This window comes from Dendrobium catenatum, unplaced genomic scaffold (assembly GCF_001605985.2).
Source record: "Dendrobium catenatum unplaced genomic scaffold, ASM160598v2 fragScaff_scaffold_542, whole genome shotgun sequence".
In the NCBI taxonomy this organism is placed as follows: Eukaryota; Viridiplantae; Streptophyta; class Magnoliopsida; order Asparagales; family Orchidaceae; genus Dendrobium; species Dendrobium catenatum.
In genome coordinates, this window is record NW_021319004.1 from 5,319,380 (window position 1) to 5,336,671 (window position 17,292).

The window sequence follows — 17,292 nt, forward strand, 5'->3', positions numbered from 1 at the left end:
GTGGTTATAGAACTCGGGGATAAATAATTCAACCATATTTTAGCTTTATCTCTTAGAGAAAAAGGAAATAATCTAAGTTTAATAATATTATCATTGACACCATTATACTTTAATCTTACATAAATTTCTAAGAAACTGGCTAAATATAAATTTGAATCTTTTATAGGAGTTCCACCAAACTGAGAGTTTTGAACTATTTGAATAATAGTGGGTTTTAATTCAAATTTATTAGCTTGGATTATATTATATTTATGCTCATATGAATTCCATCTACTAAAGAGTTTGCATAATCTTTTAGAGCTCTATAATGATTTTGCTCTAACTTAGGTTAAGCTATTTTCAAGATCTTTTTGGTTTTCTAAATTTTAGAAAAAATTCTTTCAATTTCAGGATTGAATGACAATAGTTCCTTTCTAAAGCTATAAAGCATGCAACAAAAAAAAAGTAATTTGTGATCAACATAACTAAATAAAAAAAACATGTAGGTCTAATTATACAATCAATTTAACAATAAAGTTGAAATTTTGTAAAAAAGATAAATACTTCTCTGACAAAAGCACCAAAAACTTGATGGGGGCTATGCAGAAATGTAAAATTAAATTATAACAATGAATGCTTTAGGCTCTATCTCCCCTAAACAATGCTAAGATTTTCTTTGATATAAATTGGCAAATCTTACTTAATATACGCAAGTGTGCATGCCAAATTAAGTGATAAAGTGATACAGTAAAGTGTCGAACTCGCGAGAAAGTATGTTCTTTAGCAATCAACTATTATTGCTTACTCTAATTACAATAATTTTCTTACTAAATAAAAATGGATGTTATGGAGATTCAATTACTTAAATAAAATTGGATAAAGATAATGAGTATACTATATGGATATAATATTTTTGATTGATGAATATAACATATTTTTCATAATGATTCTGTTTTAATAATGATATTATTCAAATCATATGCATTTCTAGATCTCTATTGAGCTCATAGGAATAAAGGATATCCACTAATTTCCTATGATTATATAATCTCCTTAAGAATTTAATATATTTATATCCTATGCCTAGGTATGACACATACTAATTCAATAGTCTTTTTTATGCCTACTTTCCTTCGTCAAGACTCCACATTACACCTAATTCTAACTACACATATGGTCACTATGTGCATTAAATTAAGATCTAGTGATATTGAAAATAGCATTTTAATTATTTAAGGAATAAGAGAACTCACTAATACTATATATGATATTTGCATCATTAATCTAAAACTAGAGAGAATTTAGTTAGACATGAAGTAGAATTCATATAAACTCATTATATTAATAGCATGAAATAAAAAAATACAAGAGATAGATATCTCATGAATGGTTCAATAGATCTCCTCTGCACTCCTCTTTACTTACATATTAGCTTCTACAAACACATGATCTACAACATTTTGAACACGACAAAGAGTGTTTGGCTTATGTTTGTGGAAGCAAATATGTAAGTAAAGATTAGTATATAAGAGATCCATTGAACCATTATGATGATATCTATCTCTTGTATTTCTTTCTATCATGTTATTAATGAAAATGAGTTTGCTTCAATTTTACTCCATGTTTGACTAAATTCTTTAGTTTTAGATTGATGATGCAAATATCATATGTAGTACTAATAAGTTCTCTTATTCCTTGAATGATTAAAATGATATTTTTAATATCACAAGATCTTAATTTAATGCTCATAGTGACCATATGTGTATTTAAAATTACATGTAATGTGTAGCCTCGATGGAGGAAAGAAGTATAACTATGATTATTGAATTAGTATGCAACATACTTAAGCATATATTATGAAGTATATTAAATTCTTAAGGAGATAATATAACCGTAGGAATTAGATGAACATTCTTTGTCCCTACAAGTTCGACAGAGATCTAGTAATGCATATGCTCTGAATAACATCACAATTAAAAGATAATGATTAGAAAAAATATGTTATTTTATCCAAAACATTATATTTATTAGTGTATTCATTATCTTTATCTAATTTTATTTAAGTTGATGGTTAGAAATCATACTTTCTCGTAGGTTCGACACTCTAACCTACCACTTAATTACTTGATTCAGCATGTATACTTGTGTATAATAAATTTTAAAAATATTATTTTTATCAGAATAATTCCATAACCGATCACCTTAATAATAATAATAATAATAAATTAGCTCCCCCAAACGAAACAGCGTGATTGAATAACCCTGAATCCAAATAAGTCCTCTCCGGACCCGTCCGCTCTTCGGTTCTATCCGAGAAGGAGCAAGCTTGCGCGCGCGCTCGAGAGATTTGAGAGACTGACGGAGCTGAATAGCGGCAGAGCGAAAGCTATGGATAAGCTCGCGGAGCAGCAACACGAGGTCTACAGTGGAGAGATCCCGTATATCGCTGACATGGACGGAGAAGAAGTGATGCCCCTCGCCGACACTGATCACCTCTCCTCCAAACAGGTGTCTCCGTCTATCCCTTCTTTATCCCTACCATCATTACTTCAACCTGCTGTCCATGCCTGAAATCAATATTTTGTTCCTTGTTCCCGCAGAGCCTAGAGGATATGAAGAAGAAGCTCAAACTGATTGAGGACGAGGCGGGCGCACTACGCGAGATGCATACTAGGGTTGAGAATGAAATGGGTGTCGCCCAGGGTATCTGTCCATCTATCTCTCCTCATTTAGGGGTTTAAAATTATAATAAATTGTGTATCAAAATATATGTTTATTTCTATGCTCGTCGTACCCAATCTAGGTTATGTTTTTTACTTCTAGGCATTTCTTTTCTTTTGTTTAGTTGCTCAGCATCATTGAGTGGTATGGGAATCTTTACTTTTAAACTGTAGATTATAGAAATGTGTTTAATGGTAATTTTTTGGCAAAATGTGTGCTCCAAGGTGTCTTTCAGCTACAAAGACGTGAGAGGGCTGGTGAGTTCTTAGAACCAGACTCTGCAATGTTATGCTATACATGAGATTCTTTGGTTTCAGTTCCTGATGCGATATTACATAGAACTTGTGGATTACATGATGGCCTTTGAGACCACTTAACATCACAATGCTAGGGTTTGTTTAAAATGTATATATATTTTTGGTTCATATTTAAAAAAAAAAATCTGGCTTCAACCAAGAAGGAAATTCTGGGGTCTAATTCTTTTTCTTTTTCATTTTACTCTTCATTAATTTTACCCCAAAAAATTTTGTCTCATAAAAATTAGGGCATATGCCTTGAAATCACCCTTAAAAGTCAAGACACATAGCTTGAAAGAAAATCATGAAATAAAAGTGGATAACTGTTGGACCATACCATATGCTATTTGAGATCTTATTTGCTATGGCAGGCATAGGTGGTTACTAAATATTGCCTTCCTTTTGTTATATCATTTTTTTCAAGTCAATGCTGCTTTTGATAAGGTACTTGTTATTGGGCATTTTTATGAATCTTCATTGCCTCTTGTCTCTCCACACGAGGCACCAAAACATTGGCTTTATATGATACTCTAATGCTATCAGCAATGCTGCTCTCATAATTAGTTTGACAGAAATTTGGAAGTTGCCTGATTTCTTAAGCTGACAATATTCTTTAGTGCACTGTCCTTTCAACTGGACAATGCTGTGACAATCATCTGATGCATATTTCTAACATCACACTTGGAATAGTAGTACGATTAAATGTGATGCCAAAAACTAACCACACTAAGAATAGGCTGCACTCCTTATGCTTACTAACTAATTAAACTCTGATCATGTTCCCTAGTACACATATTTGACAGTTTCGTAATGATTTACCGAATTTGTTATATGTTTCGGGTTAGAAAAGTCATCCATGCTTCTCTTCTTACTATAAATATGATAGAGACTGCATGTTAGTTCTTTGCATATGGATGAACATGAATTTGAATGGTTGGTTCACTCCTTTTTTCTTTTATTTAATAATTTATGCATCTAGTAAACTATTTATACCGCTTTTAAGTGTGTAAAAAACCTGTAATAGTTTTAACATCTATAGCACTCAAAATTAATGAATAGAGAATGATAACTTATAAAATCATGAAAAATTGTTAGGATAGGCTAATGATGATGATATAAGTTTTAAATGCTGCTACTCTATCATTTCATGTCTTTTGTGTAAATTTATTGGTTACTATATCTTATGCATGCTTGGTAATTACTGTTTTTCATCTGTTGATAAAACAATAAAAATTCCACAAATGTGTGGTTTACAGTATGATTTTATGAGTGTAATCATGCAAACATGTGTAATATTACTGCGACTTAGCCTGAATTATGCCAAATTTCTAAATGAATACTGAGTATCAATGCGATCTGCATAACTTTTTATGTACTAGAGCTGTTTAAGGATGTTTCCTAGCTTTAATAATGATGATGGTGGTGATTTATTGGGATTATTTTCTGTCCCTTTTTGTGCTAGACTTGCTGAATTTAATTCAGGCAACAATTCCACAGTTAGCTTTTATTTAATAGAGGGAAGCTCTTTTCTTATTGGAAAATTCTTAAATGCCTACAACTTTAGATATGACATTATTCTTTGCTTCCCGTCATACTGACCAAACGTGTACTGGTAATAGTATGCTCAATAAGCTAGTAGTCGGAGATTGGTCCTGGCTAGGCATGTAAACGAGTCAAGTTTAGACCCTTATCAAGTTCGGCTCATTAGATGGAAAGCGAGCTCGAATTCGAGCTCGTCTCACTGTAAACGAGCTCGAGCTGGATCGTGAGCCGGCTCGTCAGCCATGGGCTGGAATTTTTAAATTTAGGCGTGATTTTTAAAAATTAGGCGGGATTTTCAAACTTTAAGCGAGATTTTTAAAACTTAGTCAAAATTTAAAAAGGATATGAAATGTTTAACATTAAATAAAACTTAGGTGTTTTTTATTAATTTATTTAATATTTAAATTTAATAAATAAAATAAAATTATTTTAAAAATATTAATATTTATTCGAACCGGCTCGCAAGCTCATGAGCCGAGCTGGCTCAAGCTCGAACTAGAGCTCATTTATTAAACGAGCTCGAGCTCGATGCATGAGCTCAATAAGCTCGGCTCACGAGTCCATGAACGAGTTGAGCTCGAGCTGGCTTGCGAGCCTGCTCGGCTCACTTACACCCCTATTCCTGGCTAAGCAAATTAAATATCCAACAACATTTATTTTGGTTGTCCTTTCGGGTACTTTCATCCAAATTCAAACAATTGTGTTGTGGTTAATGTTGTATTTTTAAGGAATATTTATGGAAGTTAATTTTTCCATTTAACCTCCTATTTTTGTTAGCCAGAGGAAAAGGAGAATGTTTCCCAGTTTACTACTTTCCCATGCTTGATTAATTGAATCAAAGTCTTCTACATATTTCTGCATGGTATTAGAGCAACTCTCTTAGCTTTTCCTCACATTTTCCTCTTATTTTGCCCTGCTTATTCTTGCTCTAACAGTCTCATCCATCCGGTCCATTCCTTCTCATGGTTGGCAATAGAGGAAGCACCTACTTGGTGATATCTAGTCTTGGCCCATTTATCCTAATCAATGACACCTACTTGCTAGAGACCTCTACCCCTCCCATTACCATTTAGCAAGCTTAATGGGCAAAGTTTCATCCAATGGTCTCAATAAGTGATGATGTTTTTCTGTGGAAAGGTGAGGAATAAATATCTTGCTAGAGCAGCTCATGCATTAAACGAGAAGTCCCCATGTTCATAATATGGATGTTGGAAAATAGTATGATAATTCATGGCTAGTAAATTCCATGACTAACCAAATTGGAGAAAATATCATGTACTACAAAATAATCAAAAAAATTTGCGATGCAGTAAAAGGGGCCAACTTCAATGTTGATAATACCCTGACCATATTCGAGATTAAGAGCATGATAGGAAATACTTGAGTTCGCAAGTAACTCGAAGGTAATACTTGAGTTCACAAGCAACTCTATCCCAAATTGGAGAGAAAACAACAACTAAACTGCTGTTTGCAGCAGTTTAACAACCCCAAACAGTGAAAAACAGCAAGAAATTGAGTAGGATTCTGAAGAAAATCAAGCCAACCACTTGTATTCCACTAGTAGATGAAAGAAAACAATAACCATACAAGATTCTTAAATTCAAGAGGAAGAGAACTCTCCAAAAATCTCTAGCCAAGAAGACTAGAGCCCAAGCCTCCAAGAAGATCCCAAAAATCAGCCCAAATTCAAGATGAAAACCTAAATCCCCCCTTTCCCCTTCTTTAACTCCAATGCCCATACAAAATCCCTAAACAACCCTTGTATTCAAATTCCCCCCCTTCCATTCAAATTTTCCCTCCAACACTTGAATTAAACCCCATCATGGGCCCCAAGGCTTTCCCTCCTCTAACACTTGAATTAAACCCCATGTGGGGCCCGCCTGGAGTAAGTAAGGACCGATCCATGTTGGATCGGTCCAGCCGATCCATGAGGGACCGGCCTAACATTACTCCCCTCCCAAAGACTCATCTTATCCTCAAGGTGAAATAAAGGGAATTGATCTTTCATTCTTTCAAATGGCTCCCATGTAGCATCAAATTCAGGGTGGCCTCTCCATCTAATCATCACTTCTTTGTTTCCCTCTTTATCTTACCTTATGTAAGTTCTAGTGGTTCAAAGACTACTTCCAAATCCATAGTCAGTGTAAAAGGTAATTCTACACTTACTGCATGCTCCCCTAGAGCTCTCCTCAACTGAGGCATATGGAACACTGGTGTATGGTGGCTGATGGTGGTAAATTCAATCGGTATGCCACTGCCCCAATCCTATCCAAAACCTCATAGGGGCCGAAGTATCGCGGTGCCAGTTTCTCGTTCCTCTTTTTCGTCACTGTCCTCTACCTGTAAGGGCGTAGTTTTAGGAACACCTTCTCTCCCACTTCAAACTGCATGTCCCTCCTATGTGAGTCTGCCTGCTTTTTCATGATTTGTTGTGCCCTCAACATATATTTCTTCAACTCTTCCAGCATCTTGTCCCTTTCCTCCAAGTACTGCTCAACTGAAGAAACTGGTGTACTTCCCCTCCCATAGTGCACTAGGTGTGGGGATCCATTCCATACATCATTTGAAAGGAGTCACTAAGAAGCAGAATGGTACGATGTATTGTACCAATACTCGGCCCACGGTAACCACTTCGCCCACATTCGCGGTGTTTTAGAAGCAAAACACCTCAAATAGGTCTCCAAACTTCGGTTTATCACCTCCGTTTGCCCGTCGGTCTGAGGATGGTAGGCGGTACTCCTTTTAAAAGTTGTGCCATGCAACCTGAACAGCTCCCTCAAAATCTGGCTGAGGAACACTTTGTCACGATTAGTCACAATGGATTCAGGGATCCAATGCAGTCTAACCACCTCCCTGATAAATGATGCTTCTACTGACACCGCGGTGTAGGGATGTCGTAAGAGGATGAAATGTGCATACTTACTAAGTCTGTCAATCACCACCATGATGACAGTGAATCCTTCTGATCGTGGTAGGTCATCAATGAAATCCATGGACACTCCTCCCAGACTCGGTTTGGAAGTGCCAAGTTTTGTAGTAATCCTCATGGAGCCATGGCCATGTATTTGTTTCTCTGGCACACTTCACCTTACCTCCATCTTCTCAATATCTTTATGCATCCCCTTCCAATAAAGCTCAGATGCTAGCCTTCTATAGGTTTTCTGCACACCCAAGTGACCTCCAGCCGCACTGCCGTGGAACTCCTATAACAAGTGGGGAATGTGTATGGAGGTTCTTGGCATCACAAACCTCCCTTGATACAACATCTTTCGTCAGATCCTCCTTGATCTTTTGCAACTCTTCATTCAACATGCTTTCTTCCTTGATGGCCCTCCAGTCGACCATCAAAGGTATAGACACAGCCAACTCCTGGAGCTCCCCAACACACCGGGATAAAGCATCAGCCGCTTTGTTCTCCAACCCCGGCTTGTACTTTATCTCAAAATCATAGCCTATTTGGACAACCATCTCTAATGCTCCTCAGTCACCATCTGTTGCTCCAACAGGTACTTCAAGCTCCTCTGATCCGTTCAGATGATGAAATGTCAACCTAAAAGATAAGGGCGCCACTTCTGAATAGCCAAGACAATGGCTATTAACTCTCTCTCATAAACTGACTTCAATCTCTCCCATGTGGATAGCACCTGTCTAAAGTACGCTCTAGGTCTGTGGTTCTGCATCAACACTACCCCCAACTCATATCCTGATGCATCTGTCTCAATTACAAAGACCTGGTTGAAGTCTGGTAGAGTTAGAATTAGAATAGTAGTAATGGCTTTCTTCAATCTCTCAAAAGCCTGAGTCGCTGTCTTTCCACAAGAAAAGTTGTCCTTCTTCAGCTGCTCGGTCAAAGGCCATGCAATTGTGCCGTACCCCTTCACAAACCTCCTATAGTAACCAGTCAATCCTAGGAAACCCCTCAACTCTCTTATGTTCCTAGGTAGAAGCCAGTTCTGCATTGCCTCAATTTTGGTTTGGTCGGCCGCCACTCTTTCTTGGGACACCACATGTTTTAGGTACTCCACACTTAACTGGGCAAAGATGCATTTTTTTAGGTGGGCTCTCAACTGATGCTCCTGAAGTATTTCCAAAACCACCTTCAGGTGTCCAAGATGCTTCTCCACTATCTTGCTGTACACCAGAATGTCAACAAAGAATTCCAGGACAAACTTTTTGAGGTACTGCTTGAATACTCTGTTCATCAAAGACTGAAAAGTCGCAGAGGTCCTGAATGCTTTCTTAGGAATGTATGTCTTCCTCATTCTGATCTGATTGTACTCGAATTTCAAGTTTAACTTGGAAAACATCACCTCTCCCTGTAACTCATCCAAGAGCTCATCAATCACCGGAATAGGGAATTTATCTGGCACTGTCCCCTTATTCAACGCTTTGTAGTCCACACAGAATCGTCAACTCCCATCCTTCTTTTTGACCAAGAGGACGGGACTAGAGAAAGGACTTACACTCGGTCTGATGATCCCTGCCTCCAGCATCTCCCGGATCAACCTTTCAATCTCATCTTTCTGTATATGAGGGTAACGGTAGGGTCTGACACTGATCGGTGTCTCTCCTTCCTTCAAAGTAATGACATGCTCTAACTCCCTTGGTGGTGGTAGACCCTGAGGAGGTTGGAAAACCTTGTTGAATTGTTGTATGAGCGTCTGTACTGAAGAGGGAATGTTTCCCTCTTCCTCCAGTCTGATCCCCTCCAGGCGATGTAACTCCACCAAGTATCCTTCTCCCACTTCCTCTATGGTTTTGATCAAAGACTTGAGGGATACCCCAGTCTTAGTTAGCCTCGCATCACCCTGAATAACCACCTTCTTTCCCTTATTCATTAGCTCCATCCTCAATGTCTCCCAATTCACCTTGATATCTCCCAACTATTATCGCCATTTCATCTCCAGGATGACATCAGTGCTTCCAAGTTCCAAGGGAAGAAAGTCTTCCATCACCTTGATCCCCTGAATCATCAGCACCACTCCCTTACAAACTCCTTTACCCATCTCTACCTTTCTTGTGCCCATCATCACCCCATAGCCTCCTGTATTGACTAATTCCATCCCAAGCCAATCAACAATCTAGGTGGAAATGAAATTGTGGGTTGCCCCACTATCTATCAATACCACTACCTCTCTATCCGCTATCTCTCCCTTCACTTTCATAGTGTGATTAGAAGTGAATCCCACTATAAAGTTCAGGGATACTTCTGCCAAATCAAGATGCAATTTTTCCTCCAATTCTAGCAGGCTCCCACCTCCCTCTTCAGCTTCCTCGTCATCACAGACGGTGAGAACCTGAAGAGTTTGGTCCTTACACCTATGCTCCGGCATGTACTTCTCATCACACCTGAAACACAACCCCTTGGTTCGCTTCTCTTGTATCTCCTTCTGAGTCAGTTTCTTGAAATTCCCCCCTCCTCCGGATCTCTCATTCGGCACCTCCTTCATGCTCCTTGGCGCTGGTCCCCTCGGAGGTAAAAAGGTGGTGGTCATCTTATATGACCCCCCTGAGTTGCTTCACCTAGCCACTCTCTCCATCCTCCTCTGTTCCACCAGTTGTGCCAACTCCATGGCTTTCCCTTGTTTCCTTGGCTCCAGACTCTGACTGCTGCCCGTATCTCCGGTTTGAGCCCTTTCATAAGGTTTCCCTCTAGTGCCGTCTCTGAGATATGATTTAATCTGCTGGCCAAATACTCAAATCTATCGCGATAGTTGGCTACGGTCCCTTCCTGAGTCAAGGCAAAGAATTGCTCATAGAAGTCTCCTCCCCTCTCGGTTCAGAAACGTTCTAGTAAACATTCTTTGAACTCCCTCCAATTTCGGGTGGGCTCCCTCCTTTCACACCATTGATACCATGCAAGTGCCTTTCCTTCCAAACATAATCCTGCCGCCGTCAACTTCTCCTCCTCCATCAACCCATTGACGGCAAAGTATCGTTCCACATTGTAGATCCAGCCATGGCCGTCCTTGCCCTCAAAGATGGGCATCTTCAGTTTTCTCACACTTGGATGACCACCGTTCCCCCGGAATCCTCCATAACCTCTCATTCTCCTAGAGGGTGGTGCTCCCCAATTTTCAAGGTCCTCTCTCCTGCGATTATGCCCAAACCCTTCATCGTACTCCCCTCTCCATCCTCCAAAATCAGCACCCCGATGGTATACTTTTCCTTCTTCCAACACAATCAGCGCCCCTCCTTTCATATCCCATGCTCATCTCCTCCATAGAGAGCGGTTTCAGCAGAGGCATTCCATCCTCTCCCTCGAGAACCTCCACTTCCGGATATTCCCTCCCCCTGAATGGGTTCGGAATACCTCCCCTTCCCTGGACGCCGGTGGTCTCCTTCGATTTCGATGTTGCTGGTTTTTGTTTGTTTTCTTGCATCTTCTTCATCAAATGTTCCAAGGCGGCGAACCTTCCATCTATCTTTTCATGAACGACCACAAATTGACTTTGAAAATCTGAAATTTTCTCCTCAAAATCTGTCTTCAATTGACCTATTTCTCCCTCCAAGACTTCAACTTTCTGTCCGTCCATAATTCCTCCGATGCGGCACCAAAGCGATTCCTTTGTATAAGCAAAAACTGCTGAAATTATAGATTTTCAGCCTCCAGTGGTCCCAAGATAGTGCTCTGATACCAAATTGATAGGAAATACATGAGTTCGCAAGTAACCCTAAGGTAATACTTGAGTTCGCAAGAGCCTCTATCCCAAATTGGAGAGAAAACAACAACAAAACTGCTGTTTGCAGCAGTTTAACAACCCCAAACAGTGAAAAACAACAAGAAATTGAGTAGGAATCTGAAGAAAATCAAGCCAATCACTTGTATTCCACTAGTAGATGAAAGAAAACAATAAACATACATGATTCTTCAATTCAAGAAGAAGAGAACTCCAAAAATCTCTAGCCAAGAAGACTAGAGCCCAAGCCTCCAAGAAGATCCAAAAAATCAGCCCAAATACAAGATGAAAACCTAAATCCCTCCTTTCCCCTTCTTTAACTCCAAAATCCCCTTCTATTCAAATTTCCTCCCCTTCCATTCAAATTTTCCCTCCAACACTTGAATTAAACCCCATCATGGGCCCCAAGGCTTTCCCTCCTCCAACACTTGAATTAAACCCCATGTGGGGCCCGCCTGGAGTAAGTAAGGACCGGTCCATGTTGGACCGGTCTAGCCGGCCCATGAGGGGCCGGCCTAACAGAGCACTCTTCAAAACCCACAACAATACAATGACTAGGTCACGTTATGTTTAACACTTTAACTCGTTACTGCAACAACTTGATATCTTTGATGAAATAGAAAGGAGTTGCTAAGAATATAATCAGCAATATAGTTAGATAGTGGAACAAGAATAAGTGTACAAGTTCCTGCTCAAGTAAAAACTTAAATGATGGGAGAATCTTAAGAATGGAGTTTTTTCCCATCATTCCTGAAGCCTCCCCTCTGGTTCAAAGAGAAGAAAGTAGTTGAATTGTATTGTTGAGGGTGGCCAATAATTCTCGAGACTTTGCCAAATCTACCCTTGTAGCTTGAGGAAAAAAGAGGTTTAGTTTCACCTTCTAGCATGAATAATGAGAATGTCCTCATGCTATAACACAATCGTTCATGTTATCCAAAACTTTTGTATCAAAAGAGAATATTTCCCATCTTATTCAAACAAAATTTTTGATCTCATGAATGTGAAATTTCTCAATTATTCAAATTCATTTGCAACTCATTCCCTAGTCATCCACACAAACCAACCCAAGGTTTAAAATTGTGTGATTGAGTATTAAGGCATTTCTTTTTCTTGAGGCAAAGTGTAACCTTCAAAACATTTGAAGGCATAAACCTTGAAATAAAATTATAAAATAAATTAAAAATATGAAAAATATGCTATTTAAGGTAATAGTTTTAAATGATAGCATAACATCATAAAAGTCATACTTGCTCTCAATAATAATAAAGAATTTTAAGGTAAATAAGAAAACATTAACAAATAAACATAAACAAGAAGTTTAAAATGAGCATGTAAGCATGCCCTAAATATAAACTAGTTATGAATTGGGATTCAAAATTTAAAGTCTTTCCCACTCCAATCACATATGGATTCTTCATTAGAACCGTTGTCGCAATTACTTTCTTGTCTCCTCCCTCATCCTCTCTTGTATCAACGTCCTCCCGATCTTTTTCATTTTCTATCTCAGTAACCTTCCTTGTTCCTAATGAATAAATTCTATTAGAGAATTACTTTATACCATGATCATATAAACCTTTTATAAGTTATATTACATAAAATTTAATAGTAATCTTTTCTATTATTTTCTTGTCGATTTTTGATTTTCTTATTCCTTTTTTCCTTCTTCCATCTAAAAGTCAACATTGAGATCTTTCTCATGAAGTTACGGTGGTGAAACACCATTTTCATCATCTACAAACCATGTTTCATTTGATGACAGAATAGTAATAATCTTGGAATCTTCATCATCCTCAAAACTTTTTATATCAGATGTCTACTTTTAATTTCTTGTTATAGGTTGTGTTGGCAAATGAGTTCATCGTTAAGGTAGTCAAGTAATTTTATTTTTTGGTATGAACTTAGTTATATGTACTTTAATTTTGCTCACGCCTGAATGATGAGCATGAAAGTCCCAACACTTTAACTGCAAATCTTTTTAATTTGAGAGTTCTTCCTCTGAATTGAATCCATAACTCAATTTTTTTTTTATTTTAAAGGATGAGCATATTATACAAATTCAAAAAAAAAAAAAGTTTAACCAATAAAGATCACAAGCTAGTGTCTATAAAAACTATGATTTTACTTTATAGGAAAGCTTTTGACTATGGTATCTTTAATTTTTTTTAATAAAAAAAATTCATTCTTGTTTTTGAAAGATACAAGTTGGAGATCAACTTTTCCTCTTTGTGTTGAATCAACACATTCATTCAATCTGCCCAATGATATTGACCAAATTTAATCTTAAGATTATTTGGCTTGTTATTATTATATTGATACTAAGGATTTAGATAATACGTCATTGTGTGCAAATATTGATGCCATCGAAGCTTCTATTTCTTATCTATGATCTCCCAAATTTTCTTGTAGATTCCCTCATCTCCACCAAAGCATTTTACTATCAACTAGATTTTTCTCCGCATCAGCCATTCTCAAGAAATGAGCCAAAAGCTTTTTTATGATATCATAACTTACACTTAGTCAAAAAGCTATCATTTCAAATTAAATTTCTTAATTCTTATCCTTCAGATTTCTTTGCCCTTGCATAACTTAACCACTATGTTGAAGTGAACGTAACTTTCAAAGTTTGCCTTGCTTCTAGGATATTTTACGAAGTTAAGTTTTTCATGGAAGATCTTGTGGATGTAAATCTAAAGAGTTGTTTTATATAATTTCCTCGTCAAGCAAACACCCAACTATAATTATAAATAAACTTGTTTAGTTTCTTCTGTTTTGTTAAAGCATTCTTATATTATGACAAGCTCCTAAGTTTCTAGAGTATTAAGCTATTACAATGTGCATCACATGGAGTCAAATAAAGATGCTTCTTTTCTCCTTCAAAAAATTTTTTTTGCTGCCTTATATCCATTTATATTGTCGTTGACAACTTGGGCACAAAGATGCTCTTCAATTTCCTGAATGACCACCCTATTATGTAATTTAAAAAACACTATGCATCCAATATAATTGTGACTTTGCTTTATATCCATAGCTTCTTAATTTCCTTAAAAATATTTTCGGTGTTGTTCAATGCCTCCTTTAGTATCCAAGTTCTAAGTTCATAAATGGGAAGTGTTTTAAGGCCTCAACCACATAAATCTATAAAATGGCATGTTAAAATAGGATTGAGAAGTTTCCACATTAAAAAGAATCACATTATTAAAGAAGTACATTCAAATGTTCGCACCAAGGTTTTAAAAGGTGAAATTGAGACTTGAGGCGAGGCGTAAGCCTCAACAACAACAACAACATCAAGCCTTTATCCCACTACGTGGGGTCGGCTACATGAATCCTTTTTCTCCATTGTGTCCTATTAAAAGTCAAATTCTCGTTTAAATCTAATAAAGAAAGTTCATTCCTAATATTTTCTAACCAAGTCTTTTTAAGTCTACCCCTACCTTTCTTAACATAAGTCAAATCTAATGCCTCTACTCTCCTAACCGGGTCATCGTAAGGCCGCCGTTTTATGTGACCAAACCATCTAAGGCGACTCTCTCTAATCTTATCTTCTACTAGAGCAACTCCAACCTTTTCACGTATATGCTCATTTTGTACCCTATCTCCAAGGGTAAAGCCACTCATTCACCTGAGCATCCTCATCTCTGCCACACTTAACTTAGTATTATGCTTCTCTTTTAATGGCCAACATTCGGCACCATAAAGCATTGCAGGCCTCACTACCATCTTATAGAATTTTCCCTTAAGTTTGAGGGGTACATTTCTATCACATAACAAGCCCGATGCATTCCTCCACTTCAACCATCCAACTTGAATTCTACTAATAATATCCCCATCTATTTCACCATCACTCTGAACAATAGATCCAATTACTTTATAAATTATAAATAATTAAAAAAAGATAATATTAAGTAAATTATGAACATAATGATTTGTTCGAAGATAATATTTTTGGAACACAAGATTTAAAATAAATTCTCATTTGTTAGGATCAAGATCTAAGACAGTCTCATCATCACTTTGATTGTTTTCAAAAGAATCCTCATAATTTATATCATATTCATCCTTAAAATCTATTTCATCTATCATATTTTTTTCCTTTATTCCGTATATTAGTTAACATTTCATTAGTTCTAAAATGAAACAATAAATTAATAACATAAAAAATAATTCATTATATTTAAGATTATCTTTGAATTTTTTTGAAGCTCCATTCTCACTTTGTTTCTTTATTTTATATACTTGGGAAGTATAAGATAACCTCAATTCAATAGACTTTTCAATATCTACAGTGATTGTTTTATTGTCCTCATTAACATGATTTTCTCCTTCGGCTTCAATTTCAAGAACATCAGCTTCCTTAGGAGTTATTCATTCATCATCAGATTGTAAATCATCAACAAGTAAAAGGTCTAATTCATTATCAGTATTTCTTTACTTCAGTAATTTGAGATATCTATCTTTTAATTTTTTGCTAAACATAACATATACTAGTTTGTTCATTCATCTTGCGGCTAATCAATTTCTTATCTTTGTATGAATTTGATTGAAGGTGCTCCAATTACGCTCGCATGCAGAAGCTGAACAAGTTAGGCAAAAAACTTTAACTACAAATGTTTTTAGTTCATGATCATCATGTCAAAATTAAGCCCAACGACGTTCTACATTAAAATGAAAACTATATTAAGTAGGAAGCTTGGACATAAATACTAAAAATTAAAAGTATAAATGTACTCTTGAAAGGAAAGAAAGTTTGTCGCCTTCGCTGTGATGGGAGATCATCTCGCTCAGAACTGTACTTCACACAAACGAAGTCGGAGCAGAACTTGAAACGGAAGAAAGTTCCTCACCTTTGCTGTGACGGGACTCCTTCAGAACTCTACTTTACACGAAGAAAGAGAAGACGAAGCAGAGGTTGAAACAAAGAATGGTTGTTACATTCGACAACAATTTTGTTGCCGAAGGAGGCGTAGAGACTCGATAGGAGTGTTGTTGACAAAAGACGAAGCAGACGCCGCAAAACTTTATTTCAGCCGAAGTCGAAATAAAGCTACGCACTAAAACATATTATACTTGTAGATTCGTGCGAGTTTAAGGAAATAAATAATTAAATGAATGAGGCAGTGCCTCAAATAGCTTCGAGGCATTTCGCCTTAAAACGTATGCCTTGTCCAAAAAAATCGTAAGTCTCACTAACGGTTGAGGCTTACGCCTCCATGCGCGTAAGTTTCACCTTGAATCGAAGCGCGCCTCAAGACGGACGCCTCTAACATCTTTTTAATGATCGGTTCTCACAAACACAATTATGTGCTTCTTTGCATTTTATGGAGTCATTCAAGGGGTTTCTCTTGTATCTTAATTATTTTATCCTCTATATTCAACATGTATAGATTGGCAATTCTATTAAAGATTTGTGGCCTATGGAAAGAATAATCTTTGCCACTATCATATTAAGAGCTATTATCAACTCTATCATCAGATTTCCTTTATGCTAAATGCTTTAGTATGATTATTTTATTCATATAAGCACAAATTTCTACCTTCACTTTTTCAAATATTAAATTTTTTAATTAAATTAAAATTTAAACCTAAGTACAATTTTGAATCGTTGAGCAGTTAATTTTAAATTAAAATTTAAACTTTAATTTTATTTAGTTAATAACTTAATTAATGATTGCAATAAATCCAAAATTTAATAAAATGCATTAAAAAATATAGAACGATTTTCATGCTATACAAACCTAGTACAACACATACCAACTAAATTCCAAACTCCTAAAACTAAAGAAAACACTAAAACACAGAAAATTAGTATTAAAAAAAAAGGAAAAACTGGTACTAAAAGAAAACTAGTAGAAAGTGATAGCACTATAAGTAAAACTATTACTGTAGGCAAGACTAGTGCTGAAACAAACAAGTAAAGCTACTACTGCAAGTCATAAGTTACTGTAAAAAAGACACTAATACAGGTGTCGAGATAGTAAAAAGTACCAAACTAAATATCTACTGATAAAGCTCCTCTAAACTAAATCTCCCCTAACCCAAATTTTAGTTGGCAACCTCTAATAGAGGCCGTAAGA

General features: G+C 36.7%; 1 protein-coding gene across 2 annotated transcripts in view; it reads left to right on the forward strand.

Annotated features, from left to right (window-relative positions):
* Positions 1-2,232: 2,232 nt before the first annotated feature.
* Positions 2,233-17,292, forward strand: part of LOC110093927 (polyadenylate-binding protein 2) — a 51,663-nt gene continuing 36,603 nt past the window's right edge. The window contains exons 1-2 of one of the 2 annotated variants that reach the window (XM_028694748.1): positions 2,233-2,487; positions 2,580-2,682. In XM_028694748.1, coding sequence (XP_028550581.1) covers positions 2,368-2,487; positions 2,580-2,682 — 223 coding nt within the window. In that variant the 5' untranslated portion in view covers positions 2,233-2,367. The remainder of the gene's footprint in view (positions 2,488-2,579; positions 2,683-17,292) is intronic. The other variant, XM_020818989.2, reaches the window with a different exon arrangement.